Source organism: Babylonia areolata, chromosome 10 (assembly GCF_041734735.1).
Source record: "Babylonia areolata isolate BAREFJ2019XMU chromosome 10, ASM4173473v1, whole genome shotgun sequence".
Taxonomy (NCBI): Eukaryota; Metazoa; Mollusca; class Gastropoda; order Neogastropoda; family Buccinidae; genus Babylonia; species Babylonia areolata.
The window spans coordinates 15,293,070-15,309,238 of NC_134885.1; the positions used below are offsets into that span (position 1 = coordinate 15,293,070).

Sequence of the window (16,169 nt, forward strand, 5' to 3'; positions counted from 1 at the left end):
AAGCGCAAAGGAAATCGTCAGGCCTGTGACAACCATCGTGGAATATCCCTGCTGTCCATCGCAGGCAAGACTCTGGTCAGAGTGTTACTCAACCGTCTCATAGCACACCTTGAGCAAGGTCTCCTACCAGAGAGACAGTGTGGCTTCCGGAAAGAACACGGGACTATTGACATGGTGTTTGCTACCAGGCAGCTCCAGGAGAAGTGTCAGGAACAGAACGCCGACCTTTACTCCGCCTATGTCAATCTGACCAAGGCCTTCGATACCGTTAGCAGAGATGGCCTCATGGCGAAGTATGGATGTCCCAGAAAGTTCATCACCATCATACGGCAACTACACGATGGGATGCTGGCCCGAGTCCAAGACAACGGAGAGACTTCAGAACCATTCCCTGTCTCCAACGGAGTCAAGCAAGGGTGTGTTCTTGCCCTCACCCTGTTCAGTCTCATGTTTTCAGCCATGCTGACAGATGCCTTCAGAGACGCTGACGTAGGCATTGGCATTAGGTACCGCACAGATGGCTCACTCTTCAACCTCAGGAGGCTTCAAGCAAAAACCAGGGTGAGGACAGACACCGTCAACGACTTCCTGTTTACTGATGACTGAGCTCTCAACGCTGCCTCTGAAGCTGACATGCAACACAGTGTCGACAAGTTCTCTGCTGCCTGTGACAACTTTGGCCTCACAATCAGCACAAAGGAGACCTGAGGTGATGCACCAGCCAGCTCCAGGAAAGCCTTACGTTGAACCAAACATCTTCATCAACAGGCAACGACTGAACACGGTGGACAAGTTCACATACCTGGGCAGTACACTCTCTCGCAGTTGTCATCGACGACAAGGTGAATGCCAGACTCGCCAAAGCCAGCGCTGCCTTCGGCAGACTCCATAAGAACGTTTGGAACAGGAGAGGCATCACCCTGGAGATGAAGCTCAAAGTATACAAGGCCATAGTTCTCAGCACACTGCTCTATGGATGTGAATCATGGACGGTCTACAAACGCCACGCCAAAAAGCTGAACCACTTCCACACCACCAGCCTCAGAAAACTTCTTGGCATAAAGTGGCAAGAGAAGATCCCTGACACAGAGGTGCTCACTCGTGCAAACTTGCCCAGCATCTACACCATCTTGATGCAGGCCCAGTTGCGCTGGGCAGGCCATGTAGTTCGCATGCCAGACCACCGGCTCCCCAAGAAACTGCTGTACGGCGAACTCCAACATGGCAAGCGCTCCCATGGAGGCCAAAAGAAGCACTTCAAAGACACTCTGAAAGCTTCTCTGAAGGCCTTCAACATCAGCCATGACACATGGGAGCTGAATGCAATGGACAGACCAAAGTGGCATTCAGCTGTCCACAAAGGCGCCAAATCCTGTGAGGCCAACAGAATCGCTGCAGCAGAGCAACGCAGACAGGCCAGGAAAAGTAGTGCCAGCAAGTCCCCGACAGCCGCCACCATCCCCTGTCCACACTGCGTCAGAACCTTCCGGGCGCAGATTGGCCTGACCAGTCATCTGCGCACCCACAGTTTACTGGATATTGGCTTTTTAGTTCCTCCCGTTATAACCTGATGTTACACCATCAACATTTATTAAATATAAAATATGCATGCACAGTACAGTAGTACATTGCTTTGGCTGAATGAACATATATGTCCCTGAATCATAAACAAATCTTTCAAAAGTATCAGCAGCAGAATTTCCAGTGCCATGTTAACTGTTCAGTTACATAAGATTCAAGACTCAAGACTGATTTATAGTTGAAACACATGTACAGATTATCACTTTTCAAAATGTGCAAATATTATTTCATTAATTGAATAAAACAAAATGTAATTAATAAGTTAATGCTAAGTTACAGGTAAGTTAAGAAAGTATGTACACTGAAATATAATCATACACAAGCAGACACTGAGACAAACACATACAGGTTATTCTCATCCATGCCATCCACCACCACCCCCCTAACACCACTCTCAGAACCCTCTCTCCCTTCTGACTCAGCCTCCTAAGTGTTATACGATATATACTTTTGTGTTCTATTCCTAAAGATTCAGACATCACACTTATTCCCAAACAATTTTCCTCAAAAGCACATTCACTATATTTGGTCACACTCACAGACTTTGCATAAACAAAACTGGTACAGGTACAGTCAGAACATGAACTTCCAGGCATTGGCTCTAAATCAGTATCATTGCTTAAGTCATATTTAGTCACTGTTCAAGTGTTTCTGAATGTTTGCTCTGCTGTTTTTTGTTTGTTTGTTTGTTTTTTTTCTCTCTTTTCCAGTCTTACATATTTTCTAATTCATTTTCACCCATTGCAAAAACACACAAATGAACAAGAAATCTTACCTTTCACTCCTCTCAGCAATGAAGTGTCAACAAGATGGCTCCACTTCGAGCTCTCTTTGTAAATGGCCATGAGGAGACACACACCAGCTGACCTAATTGTCATGGTTCAGCACATGTTCAAACAGCCAGCATTCCACAGGCTGGGAACACAAAATGTGAACTCTTCAGAGATAAGATGGGTGTGGGGATGGGGGGCCACACAGCCATGGCCAGCTTGAAATGAAATGAAATGAAATTATGGTGCTTAGAGCCTCGCCGACCACTAAGGCCATCTCAAGGCTATCGCCGCGTTAATAACTACTACAAGGAGAAAAAAACAACCAATTAAAACGAGTCACCACTTCAAACTTTCCACTCCAAAGTTTAAAAAAAATTTCCATAGTTTAAAACCTTCAAATCTTGTTAAAAATGTTCACTTCTTTTAAGAAGTCCATCAGCGCCCACGGAGGGACATCACGAAACAAAGTCTGCGCTCTTCTGAGACTTATGGGCCTCCCGACATTCCGCGTTGAACCAGGGCGTTCTTGGCATCTGAGGCTTGGAGGTAGACGATGGGACTGCTGCTTTGGCACAATCTAAAACGATCTGAGTCAGAGTGTCAGCAGGGTCCTTGCTTTTCAATACTGTTTCTTCCTGCAGCTCCGCTCTTATCTTCGTAGTAAAAATTCCCCAGTTTGCTTTGTCATAGTTCAGGCGGTCAGGCAGAGAGTCACCTTCTCCATCTGTGGGGCGGAGGACGACAGGAAAGTGGTCACTCCCGTGCAGATCGTCATGCATTTTCCACTCGTAGTCCAGGACCAACGATGGATCGCAGACCGACAGATCTGAACACGAGAGCTTTCCAGAGGACATATGAAGGTAAGTGGGAGACTTGTCGTTAAGACAGCACAAGTCCATATCAGAAAGAAGGTTTTCCAAGAGAAGACCTCGGGCTGATGTCATCTCACTTCCCCAGAGCAGGGAGTGTCCATTGAAGTCGCCCAACAGTAGAAACGGTTGTGGGAGCTGGTCGACCAGGTTCATGAGGTCCTGCCTCAGAACACGGACGGAAGGAGGAAGGTAGAGAGAGCAGACAGTGATGGTTTTCTCAAGTGTGACTGCCACCGCCTGTAAAGGGGTGCTTAAAGGAACTGTACTGTATAAAAGGGACTTACGTATAAAAAGAGCGACACCTCCCGTCAATCCCTCTTGCTTCGGTTGAGCGGGTTTAAAAACGGAGTTAAAACCAGAGAGAGATAAAACCTTGCCATCTCTTTGCAGAGTCTCCTGCAGCGCCAGCACTGAAGGTTTCAAGGCACGACAAAGCAGCTGAAGTTCCTGGAAATTGGCGTAGAAACCCCGGATGTTCCAGTGGATCACTGCCATTAAAAAGGTTTAAAAAAAAAAGTAAAGCAGCAGCCTAATCCATCGCTACCCCCTGCTCCTCTGCTTGCGGTGGCTCAAGGTTGACCAAGATCACGTATCTATTTTTGGAATTTAATTTTTCCGATTCCAACCAAGCCGGAATATCCACCACCTTGGCTCTTCCCGATCCCGCCGAGGCCGCAACCCTCCCCTCCTTGAGTTTTGGAGGTACGGGGGGTTTCTGGCCACTCCCGCCAGCCCGAGGGCCAGGCAGACGAGAGGCGGGGTGAGGGGGACGGGGGGTGGGGGGGGGGTGGGAGGTGGACAACGTGCCTCCGCCTGAGGCTTTCCGCTCCTGCCCAGCAGCCCCTGAGGACCGCCGTACAGTATGGGAAGGGGTGGACACAGCACCTCCACCCAAGGCCAACGGTTCTAACAAGGTAGGCACGTCGTCCATCTGCATCCCTGTGGACGTCGTCTGGACCACGACGTCCACCATCTTGGGTCTGACGACAGAGGTGTAAGACGCCTTAGGCAACGTGGCCTCCACTTGTTTTCTTGCCTCAAAGAATGATATTTTCTTCTCTGTCTTCACCTTCTGGATTTCCTTTTCTTTTCTCCAGGTGGGGCAGTCTTTTGATGAGGACGAGTGGCCACCTCCACAGTTCACACAACGGGCTGGACTGACGCATTTGCCCTGGTGCGCCGCCTTTGAACAGGTGCCACACGCCTCTTCCTCCTTGCATCGGTCCCACACGTGTCCGAATTTCTGGCATTTGAAACATCTTAGAGGGGACGGCACATACAGGCTTACATTCACCATCAGGTATCCGACTCAAATGTCATGGGGGATATTCGAGCAGCAGAAGGTGAGAAAAATTGTGTTGGTCGGGACTCTGTCCAACCCCTTCTTTACTGTCACCCTGTAAACGTCGGTCACTCCCTGAGAGGACAGCTCGCTCTTGATCTCTGCTTCAGACACTCCTCTCAACTCCGGGCATCTGATGACCCCCTTTAAACAGTTCAGACCTTTGTGAGGGGAAACCCTCACCGCCCTATCCACAAAAGTGGTCGCCTTGAGCAGAAGCTGTGTCTGCCTTTTAGACTCTGTCTCCACCAAAAATGCTCCGCTCATCAGCCTCTTGATAGATTTCAGTGATCCCGCTAGACATTGGAAGCCTTTCTGGATAGCGAAGGGGCTGAGAGCCGACAAGGGCTTGTCGTCATCAGCGCCCTCCACCACAAGCCATGACGGCCAAAATCCAGAGGTCTCACCGACCTCCGAATCCGAGTCCGAATCGTCTGTTCCTGGTCTCCTTCTTTTGCCAAGTTTAGGGGGGGTGTTTGTTTGGAATTCATGGTTTATTAATTGTATATTCATCCCTCCCTTACCCACCCACCATGGGGTCCAACTTAGGGGCCAAGGTCAAGGGAACACCAGCATGACCCTTTCCAGGTTTCGGGAGGGATATACGACTAACAGCTTAGCTCCAACATGTTCCCCCCTGATCATGCCCAGCTCCCGGGGACAGAGAACTGAGCACTACGGGGGTTATCCTCGCTAGCCTCCAAACTGCCAGTCTTGACCCAGCCCCACGAAGTGGTAGCCGATTGACACACACGGGCCAATGTGTGCCGCCTGTCTTAGGAGAGGTCCGAGCCAAAGGGATGTGTTGAGAGCAGCGTGCTCTCTCAATCCCCAGGATCTCATTTCCCTCCATCACAGGTCGCGCCGCACGGCAAACACGGCGGGCCTGAAGAAGGCCGCAGAGAAAAAAAGAATGTGGAAAAGAAGGCTCGATGGGGAGCTGAGGACAGAAAAGGGGCAGTAAAAAGAAGAATAGAGAATAGCGAAAGGGACAGTGGGTCACGTTTAGTTTGGGCCTCACTCACGACCTGTTCGGCATGGGAAGCCCTATCAGGGGCATCAGTACGAAAACCACCACTTATTCAGCCTGAACAGCTACGATGGCTATGTAGGCTGTCAAATAAGACCTGGGACTAGAGCAGGAAACCCCCAGAAGCACTGTTGCCCCCGCCGACATAGGTCGCTCGATCACTGGCCACTAAGCCTCCCGACCACGACAAGGTAGTGACCCCCCGGGAGGGGGTCAAGAGAACACCAGCTTGAGCCCCTCCAGGTTTCGGGAGGACTGAGCTGTCAGATACGATGTGTTCCATTGAGGGCTGGTCAGGAAAGGCGGGACAGAATGCAGATGCAGCGACTCTATCCTCCAACTTGGAACCATCAGTGAAGATTTTTTGGAAAGTGGGGAATTTGTGGCATAGTTCTGAAAAGTAAGTTCTGTAGGCCAGTGAACTGGTGGAGTCTTTACGGTACGAGGCCAGATCGAATCGGACCTCAGGTGTTTTAAATGTCCACGGAGGGCTGTCGGGAAACTTGGAGAAATCTCAGATGCCGCTGACATCCAGATCGGCATTTTCTATGCGTGGCTGAATGCGGAGTCCAAGAGGAGGGATGCAGTTTGGGTTGTCTTTAAATTTCTTCTTGAAGGGGTTGTTAAAGACACTATTGTAAGCAGGGTTTTAGGGTTCGGAAACAGTTTCAAGTAGTAGTTCAGCGTCAGCTTCAATCTGCAGTTGGAGGGAGGCAATTCCCCCATCTCTGCATACAGGCTGTGCACAGGGGTGGTGCGGAATGCACCTAAGCTAAGACGGAGCCCTTGGTGGTGTATCGGGTCCAGCAGTTTCAGGTAAGATGGTCTGGCCGAGCCATATACTACAGACCCGTAATCCAGTTTGGACCGGACCAGGGCTCTGTAGAGGTGCAAGATAGTTCTCTTATCAGCGCCCCAGTCCGTGTGTGCTATGACTCGGATGGTGTTCAGAGCTTTTTGGCAGGATGTTTTCAGCTCTTTGATGTGGCTGAAGAAGTTCAGCTTCTGACTGAAAACAACCCCCAGAAATTTGGCTTCCTTGACCGCCGGGATGGTGGATTTTCCAGGACGGATTTCAGGGTCCAGATAGAACTGACAAAAGTTGTGAAAATAAATACACTGAGTTTTAGTGGATGAAAAGGTGAAACCATTCTCATCTGCCCAACACTGAATTTTGTCCACACAGAGCTGGAGCCGTTGCTGGATGCTGGCATATGTGTTGCCAGTTGTGTACAGGGTGAAATTGTCCACAAACAGCGAGCTGTCCAATTCCTTCTGAACCGAATGGATAATGTCGTTTATCTTGATGCTGAAGAGAGCCGGCGACAGAATGCTCCCTTGCGGAACACCCAGCTCCTGCTCGTGAATGTCGGACAGGGTGGTGCCAACCCTCACCTGGAATTGTCTGTCTTGCAAGAAATTGTGGATAAACTGGGGCAGGTGTCCTCAGAAGCTGAGCTTGTGCAGATCTGAAAGGATTCCAAATTTCCAGGTGGTATCATAGGCTTTCTCTATATAAAAAATATGGCCACCACATGCTGTTTGTTGACGAAAGCATTCCTCACTGTGGTTTCCAGACAAACCAAATGGTCAACAGTAGACCAATGCTTGCGGAAACTGCACTGTTCTTTTGCCAGAAGGCTGTCAGTGGTTTTATGGTAGATCTGAAATGTCTGTAGTAAATCTATATAAGTATCTAGGTATTTATTTTTTCAATAAAACTCAGCTTTAATGTTGCATGTCAAGATCTTGTGAGTAGAGGAAAACGAGCAGTTGTTAATATATTAAGTTTGAACATAGCTCAGCAGAATTATTCTTTAAGTTGTTTTATGCACAGGTCCAGCCTATAGTGCAATACGGGGCTGAGATTTGGGCTTTAGAAACAGGAAGTGAAATAGAAAAGCTACATTTGTTTGCCATGCAACAATTCTTATGTGTTAATTGACGAACTCCTAACGATCTGGTTTATGGTGAATATGAAGATTCCCGATATATCTTAATTCATATATTAAATGTACCAACTATTGGTTAAAACTTGTCCAAATATATGAACATAGACTCCCTGCATAAGCTAATATGATATGGTATAATTTAGATAGTAGACAGAAAATCACTGGGGCAACAAATATTCAAGTGTCTATGTAGTTATCGCTTTTCATTTGTTTGGTTAAATCAAGGTGTTGAATGTGCTGAAAGTTTCTTAGTTTGTTTTACACAATATTTAATAAATTTTAGGTGGCAAGACTGGAATAGTCATATTGAAAATGGTGATAGATTTTCTTTGTACAGACTACTAAAAATGAATAATTTAACAAAACACTATATTGTAATGAATATGAATAAATCTATGAGATGTATGCTAAGTTTAGAACTGGTGTTTCTGATATAGCTGTGCATAGTCAAAGGTACAAGAAAAATTTAAAGTACACATGTCCGATGTGCAGATCCGACAGAGAGGATGAAGTTCATTTTGTTTTTTGCTGTCTGGCATTGGATGATCTTAGAAAAAGATTCATCCCGTCAAAGTATTATAGCAGACCAACCTTTTTCAGACTAACATTGTTAATGTCTTGCAAAAATGAATCTCTTATCAAGAACTTCGGAGTGTTTCTGTATAAGTCATTTCAGAGAAGAACCATTCTGAGCTGATAAAACGATAATGTTCAAAGATATATATATATATATATATATATATATATACAATATTCATGAATTACATGCACCGGGTACAATATTTTTGTGTGCATCATTTTCTAGCATGTTTCCTATTCATGTGTACCCCCTTCAAATGGGGCCATGGCCTTTTTTGAATAAAACATTGTTATCATTTTCTGGATAAAGCACATGTCACAAGTGAGTTGTGAAGGCTTTGCCTCTCTTGTTTTTAATTTCAACTAAACTATCACCAACTTTACTCACAAACCACACAAGGTGGAGGACAAAAAAAGAGAAAAATAATGTGTGTGTGTGTGTGTGTGCATGCATGCATGCGTATGTATGTGCATGTGTGTGTGTGCACATGCATGTGTGTGCATGTGTGTGTGTGCACATGCATGTGTGTGCATGTGTGTGTGTGCATGCATGCATGCATGTGTGTGTGCACATGCATGCGTATGCGTTTGTGTGTGTGTGTGAGCGTGCAAGTGTTGTACAGCCAAAGTTTAATCGGACAATATATGGTTTCAGTCAGTCAGTCAGACAGTCAGTCAGTCAGTCAGTCACTGTGTGTGTGTGTGTGTGTGTGTGTGTGTGTGTGTGTGTGTGTGTGTGTGTGTGTGTGTGTGTTTGGCCAGTATGTATGAGCTTATATCACAGATTGACATAAGTTTACAGATGGGCCAACAGCAAAGTGAGAGCTGTATAATCAATGGTTTCTCCACTGCAATGGGAAGTCATTTACAGCTTAGTCTTTTGTGCAGGACTATGACTCTCCAACTAGGAGGCAAAATTGCACTGGCTCTTAGTGCTGCAGCCTTGGAGGCTAGTTAGCCTTTGGGTCCATCCCAACATCAACTGTCCTAAAAACCCTCCTGGCCGAGAGAGTGGGGATTAACCTGGGCCAGACACTCTCCACTGTAATCAAATCCTCACCCAGATAGTCAAGACAGTAGTTACCTCCTCTGCTGTTCTGATGGTCTTTAGTCGAACAAGACTGACTATCATATATACATACACGTTTGTATGTGTGTTCTATGCATTTATGTACAAGTGCATCATTCTCACTGTCTGCAGGTAGTTGGCAGCTTATTCATAAAGTTGATGTGTTACTATTTTACCAATTTGTGCTGTATATTGCATAGTTCTGGTGATTATACTATAATGCATTCATTGCCTGGATGTGTTAATATTTTGATGAGGTGAACAAGAATTACTTGTCTTCAGAGTGTCTTGGAATTAAGGACTGAACATGTCCTGCAGAGGTTGGAAGTGCCACTCTGCGGCATGTGCGGCATGTTGACTTCATTGTCATGTGATTTATTTAAGTGCCTTAATTCTCTGTAGATTAAATATGATGAACTTGCAATATTGCAATCATGGATAGGTGCAAAGGTGTTGATTTTGGTTTTAAAAAAAGCAAAACACACACCAGCTGCCTTATGATCAAAGGAATTGTTTGCATCAAACACAAGAGGCTGGGTGCCGTGCATGTGTGGAAGGTGAATGAGCTTGGTGAACTATTTATAGCACAGTCTGCAGAAACAACCGTTATGTACAGCTAACACCTGATATTCTTAGCCACTGAGACAGAGATGTTGCAGCCAACAACTGATATTCTTACCTGCAAAGAAAGAAAGGTCGCAGCTAAGCTGAGCCTGGTAGTGGAACAAGGCCAGGGCAGTGCAGGATGTTTGGTCCACAGGTGTGACCACCTTACTGGAGGTCAGGGTAGAGAAGGCTGCTCTATCCATGCTGTCTCCTGTCACATGTATGTATTGGACAACAAATACACAAACGGAATTACTTCTTTTTTTTCTTTTTTCTTTTTTTGAAGTGTATTATCAAAAATGTCTGAACAGACATGCAGATAATTTTTTTGAAATGAAATGAAATTATGGTGCTTAGAGCCTCGCCGACCACTAAGGCCATCTCAAGGCTATCGCCGCGTCAATTACTACTACAAGGCTAAAAAAAACAACCAATTAAAACGAGTCACCACTTCAAACTTTCCACTCCAAAGTTTAAAAAAAAACTTCCATAGTTTAAAACCTTCAAATCTGGTTAAAAAGGTTCACTTCTTTTAAGAAGTCCATCAGCGCCCACGGAGGGACATCACGAAACAAAGTCTTCAAAGAAACCGCCGTGTAATGTCTGCGTCTAACGTCATGCAGATCCCAACAGTCAAGGAGCACGTGTTTCACGGTGAGAGGCTCGTCACAGGGAACGCATCGAGGGGCCTCCTCCCCCTTCAACAAGTAAGAATGAGTAAAAAAAGTGTGCCCCGTACGCAGTCTGCACAGCACAGATTCCTCCTTTCTGTTCTTCACCCCCGAAGGGAGGGTCTCCCCCAGGTCCGGACGGATCTGGAAGAGCTTGTTGTCTATCTGGGTGTTCCATTTCTCTTGCCAAAGATCTTTAACGTAAGAATTGATCTTCCGCTTCATGTCTGTATAGGGTACCAAGGATCTGGACAATTCTTTCTTTACAGCGTTCCTGGCCAGCAGGTCCGCCCTTTCGTTACCACGAATGCCAACATGTCCGGGAACCCAGGCCAACACAACCTCGTATCCTTTCTTCGTTGCGAGAGTAAAAGTTTCATAAAATTCCAGCAGTTTGGGATGAGTGATATTCCTGCAGGCGATCGCCTCCAGGGCTGATAAGGAGTCGGAAAAGATCATGAATCTCTTCTGTTTGGAAGAGAGAACCATTTTTAACCCCAGGACCAGTGCAGTCAGTTCCGCGGTGTATACCGAGCTGTCAGACAGGATGTGTTCTGTTGAGGGCCGGTCAGGAAAGGCGGGACAGAACGCAGATGCGGCGACTCCGTCCTCTGACTTGGAACCGTCAGTGAAGATGCCTTGAAAGGTGGGGAATTTGTGGCACAGTTCCGAAAAGTAGGTTCTGTAGGCCAGAGAACTGGTGGTGTCCTTACGGTACGAGGCCAGATCAAATCGGACCTCAGGTGTTGTAAAGGTCCACGGGGGGCTGTCAGGGAACTTAGAGAAATCTGAGATGCCACCGACATCCAGATCGGCATTTTCCAAGTGCGGCTGAATGCGGAGTCCGAGAGGAGGTATGCAGTTTGGGTTGTCTGTAAATTTCTTATCGAAAGGGTTGTTGAATACAGCATCGTAAGCAGGGTTTGTAGGTTCCGAAAACAATTTCAAATAATAGTTCAGGGTCAGCTTCAGTCTGCGGTTGGAAAGAGGCGGTTCCCCCGCCTCTGCATACAGGCTGTGCACAGGGGTGGTGCGGAAAGCACCCAAGCTGAGACGGAGCCCTTGGTGGTGTACAGGGTCCAACAGTTTCAGGTAGGACGGTCTGGCCGAGCCGTATACAACACTTCCATAATCCAGTTTGGACCGGACCAGGGCTCTGTAGAGGTGCAAGAGAGTCCTCTTATCAGCACCCCAGTTCGTGTGTGCCACAACTCGGATGATGTTCAGGGCTTTTAGGCAAGATATTTTCAGCTGTTTAATGTGGCTGAGAAAATTCAGCTTCTGATCGAAGACGACCCCTAGAAATCTGGCTTCCTTGACCGCCGGGATGGTGGATGTTCCCAGACGGATTTCAGGGTCCTGATAGAATTGGCGAAAATTATGAAAGTGGATGCATTCAGTTTTGGAGGACGAAAATGTGAAGCCATTCTCCTCTGCCCAACACTGGATTTTGTTGACGCAGAGCTGAAGCCGTCGCTGGATGCTGGCGTACGTGCTGCCGGTTGCATATAAAGCAAAATCATCCACGAACAGCGAGCTGTCCGATCCTTTCTGAACGGATTGAACGATGTCATTAATTTTGATGCTGAACAGAGCAGGCGACAGGATGCTCCCCTGCGGGACACCCAGCTCCTGCTCGTGAATGTCGGACAGGGTGGTGCCGACTCTCACCTGGAATTGTCTGACTTGTAAAAAATTGTGGATAAACTGAGGCAGGTGTCCTCGGAAGCCGAGCTTGTGCAAGTCGGAAAGAATACCAAATTTCCACGTGGTATCGTAAGCTTTCTCCAGGTCAAAAAATATGGCCACCACATGTTGTTTGTTGACGAAAGCATTTCTTATCGTGGTTTCCAGACGAACCAGATGGTCAACGGTAGAGCGATGCTTGCGGAAACCGCACTGTTCCTTCGCCAGAAGGCCGTCGGTCTCTAGTTTCCACATCAGTCTACCGTTGACCATCTTCTCCATCAGTTTGCAGACGCAGCTGGTCAGTGCAATTGGGCGGTAGTTGGAGGGGTTCGAGGGGTCTTTTCCCGGTTTCGGCAGCGGGATTATGAGGGCTTTCCGCCAGGAGGGTGGAAAGAAGCCTGTGACCCAGATGTGGTTATAAACTTTAAGCAGGGTGTCCAGACAGGTTTGGGGAAGGTGCTTTAGGAGTTTATAATGGACTTCGTCCATTCCTGGACAGGAATCCGTACAGGTCTGAAGGGCAGATTTAAGTTCGTTCATTGTGAAAGGAAGGTTGTAATTCTCTGTGTTGTCGGAAAAGAAGTTACATGGTGTTTTTTCTGACAGGTTTTTGGTTTTAAGAAAGCGAGCAGATTTGTTAGCAGATCTCGAGTTCTGTTCTATTGTGGAGGCAAGCAAATTGGCAACTGCTTTCTTCTCTGTGACCAGAGCGTCTGAAAGTTTAAGATGGTGGAAGGTCGGGCATGCGTTTTTGCCCTTAATTCTTTTTAAAACCCTCCACACTTTCTTCTTGGGTGTGTTGGAGGTTAAGGAAGAGCAGAAATCTCTCCAAGACTTCCTCTGGCTCTTTTTAAAAACATACCTGGCTTTCGCCCTCAGCTGTTGATGGGTTCGAACGCTATCGGACTCCGGTCTCCGAAAGACGCGTCGCTGCGCTCTCTTCCGAGACTTGCGGGCCTCCCGACATTCCGCGTTGAACCAGGGCGTTCTAGGGACCTGAGGCTTGGAGGTAGACGATGGGACTGCTGCTTTGGCGCAATCTAAAACGATCCGAGTCAGAGCGTCAGCAGGGTCCTTGCTTTTCAATACTGTTTCTTCCTGCAGCTCCGCTCTTATCTTGGTGGTAAAAAAACTCCAGTCTGCTTTGTCGTAGTACAGGCGGTCAGGCAGAGAGTCACCTTCTCCATCTGTGGGGCGGAGGACGACAGGAAAGTGGTCACTCCCGTGCAGATCGTCGTGCACTTTCCACTCGTAGTCCAGGACCAACGATGGATCGCAGACCGACAGATCTAAACACGAGAGCTTTCCAGAGGACAGATGCAGGTAAGTGGGAGACTTGTCGTTAAGACAGCACAAGTCCATGTCAGAGAGAAGGTTTTCTAAGAGAAGACCTCGGGCCGATGTCATCTCACTTCCCCAGAGCGGGGAGTGTCCGTTGAAGTCGCCCAACAGTAAAAACGGACGTGGGAGCTGGTCGACCAGGTTCATGAGGTCCTGCCTCAGAACACGGACGGAAGGGGGAAGGTAGAGAGAGCAGACAGTGATGGTTTTCTCGAGCGTGACTCTGACTGCCACCGCCTGTAAAGGGGTGCTTAAAAGAACTGTACTGTATAAAAGGGACTTTCGAATAAAAAGAGCGACACCTCCCGTCAACCCCTCTTGCTTCGGTTGAGCGGGTTTAAAAACGGAGTTGAAACCAGAGAGAGATAAAACCTTGCCATCTCTTTGCAGAGTCTCCTGCAGTGCCAGCACTGAAGGTTTCAAAGCACGACAAAGCAGCTGGAGTTCCTGGAAGTTGGCATAGAATCCCCGGATATTCCAGTGGATCACTGCCATTAAAAAGGTTTTTTAAAAAAAAATAAATAAATAAATAAAGCAGCAGCCTATTCCATCGCTACCCCCTGCTCCTCCACTTGCGGTGGCTCAAGGTCCGCCAGGATGGAATATTTGTTCTTTGACATAAATTTTTCGGGTTCAGACCGGGTCGGAATATCCACCACCTCGGCCCCTCCCGATCCCGCCGTGGCCGCAGCCCTCCCCTCCTTGAGTTTTGGAGGTGCGGGGGGCTTCCGGCCACTTCCGCCAGCCCGAGGGCCAGGCAGACGAGAGGCGGGGCGAGGGGGCCCGGGGGGTGGGGTGGGGCGGGAGGCGGACAACGTGCCTCCGCCCGAGGCTTTTCTCTCCCGCCCAGCAGCCCCTGAGGACTGCCGCGCAGGATGGGAAGGGGTGGACACAGCGCCTCCACCCAAGGCCGACGGTTCCGACGAGGCGGTTAAGTCGTCCGTCTGCGTTCCTGTGGACGTCGTCTGGACTGCGACGTCCACCGTCCCGGATCTGACGACAGAGGCATACGACGTCCTAGGCGACGCGGCCTCCACCTGTTTCCTTGCCTCAAAGAAGGAAATTTTCTGTTCTGTCTTGACTTTCTGAATTTGTTTTTCTTTCTTCCAGGCGGGGCAGTCCTTCGATGAGGACGGGTGGCCACCTCCGCAGTTCGCACACAGGGCTGCACTGACGCAATCGCCCTGGTGCGCCGCCTTCGAACAGGTGCCACACGCCTCTTCCTCCTTACATCTGTCTCTCACGTGTCCGAATTTCTGACACTTAAAGCATCTCAGAGGGGACGGTACGTACAGGCTGACATTAACTAGCAGGTATCCGACCCGAATGTCCTTGGGGACATCCGGGCAGCAGAAGGTGAGGAAGAAAGTGTTGGTCGGGACTCTGTCCGACCCCTTCCTCACCGTCACCCTGTACACATCGGTCACTCCCTGAGAGGACAGTTCGCTCTTGATCTCGGCCTCAGACACACCTTTCAACTCCGGGCATCTGATGACTCCCTTAGAGCAGTTGAGACCTTTGTGAGGGGAAATCTTCACTGCCCTATCCACGAAAGTGGTCGCCTTCAGAAGGAGCTGTGTCTGTCTTTTGGATTCTGTCTGTACTAAAAACGCTCCGCTCCTCAGCCTCTTGATGGATCTGAGCGATCCTGCCAGGCACTGAAAGCCCTTCTGGACAGCGAAGGGGCTGAGAGCTGACAAGGGCTTGTCGTCATCAGCGCCCTCCATCACTAGCCATGATGGCCAAAAACCAGAGGTCTCGACGACCTCCGACTCAGAGTCTGAGTCGTCCGTTCCCTGTCGTCGTCTTTTTCCGAGTTTGGGGGGGTGTATTTGTTTAGGATTCATGTTGAAAGAAAAATGTGAATTCATCCCTCCCTTACCCACCCACCATGGGGTCCAACTTAGGGGCCAGGGTCAAGGGAACACCAGCTTGACCCCTTCCAGGTTTCGGGAGGGATATACAACCAGCAGCCCAGCTCCAACGTGCTCCCCCCCGATCATGCCCAGCTCCCGGGGACAGAGAGCCGAGCACTACGGGGGTTACCTTCGTCAGCCACTAAACTGCCAGTCTTGACCCAGCCCCACGAAGGGGTAGCCGATTGACACACACGGGCCAATGTGTGCCGCCTGTCTTAGGAGAGGTCCGAGCCAAAGGGATGTGTTGAGAGCAGCGTGCTCTCTCAATCCCCAGGATCTCATTCCCCTCCATCACAGGTCGCGCCGCACGGCAAACACGGCGGGCCTAAAGAAGGCCGCAGAGAAAAAAAAGAATGTGGAAAAGAAGGCTTGATGGGGAGCTGAGGACAGAAAAGAGGCGGTAAAAAGAAGAACAAAGAATAGCGAAAGGGACAGTGGGTCACGTTTAGTTTGGGCCTCACTCACGACCTGTTCGGCATGGGAAGCCCTATCAGGGGCATCAGTACAAAACCACCACTTATTCAGCCCTAACAGCTACGATGGCTATGTAGGCTGTCAATTAAGACCTGGGACCAGAGCACCAAACCCCAAGAAGCACTGATGCCCCCGCCGACATAGCTCGCTCGATCACTGGCCACTAAGCCTCCCGACCACGACAAGGTAGTGACCCTCCCGGGAGTGGGTCAGGAGAACACCAGCCTGACCCCCTCCAGGTTTCGGGAGGAGATAATTTTTTTAATACAGA

The 16,169-nt window shown here is 48.5% G+C and overlaps 1 protein-coding gene across 5 annotated transcripts in view; it reads right to left on the reverse strand.

Annotated features, from left to right (window-relative positions):
• LOC143286821 (SH3 domain-containing YSC84-like protein 1) overlaps nt 1-16,169 on the reverse strand; it is a 197,010-nt gene that overhangs the window by 52,520 nt on the left and 128,321 nt on the right. For 3 of the 5 annotated variants that reach the window (XR_013055859.1, XM_076594628.1, XM_076594630.1), the window contains exon 7: nt 9,878-10,015. Coding sequence is in view for 2 of the 5 variants with exons in the window: in XM_076594628.1 (XP_076450743.1) it covers nt 9,878-10,015 (138 nt within the window). In the remaining 3 variants the exon portion in view is untranslated. Of the gene's footprint in view, nt 1-2,356; nt 2,497-9,877; nt 10,016-16,169 lie in introns of all 5 variants that reach the window. The other 2 variants (XR_013055858.1, XR_013055860.1) reach the window with 2 other exon arrangements.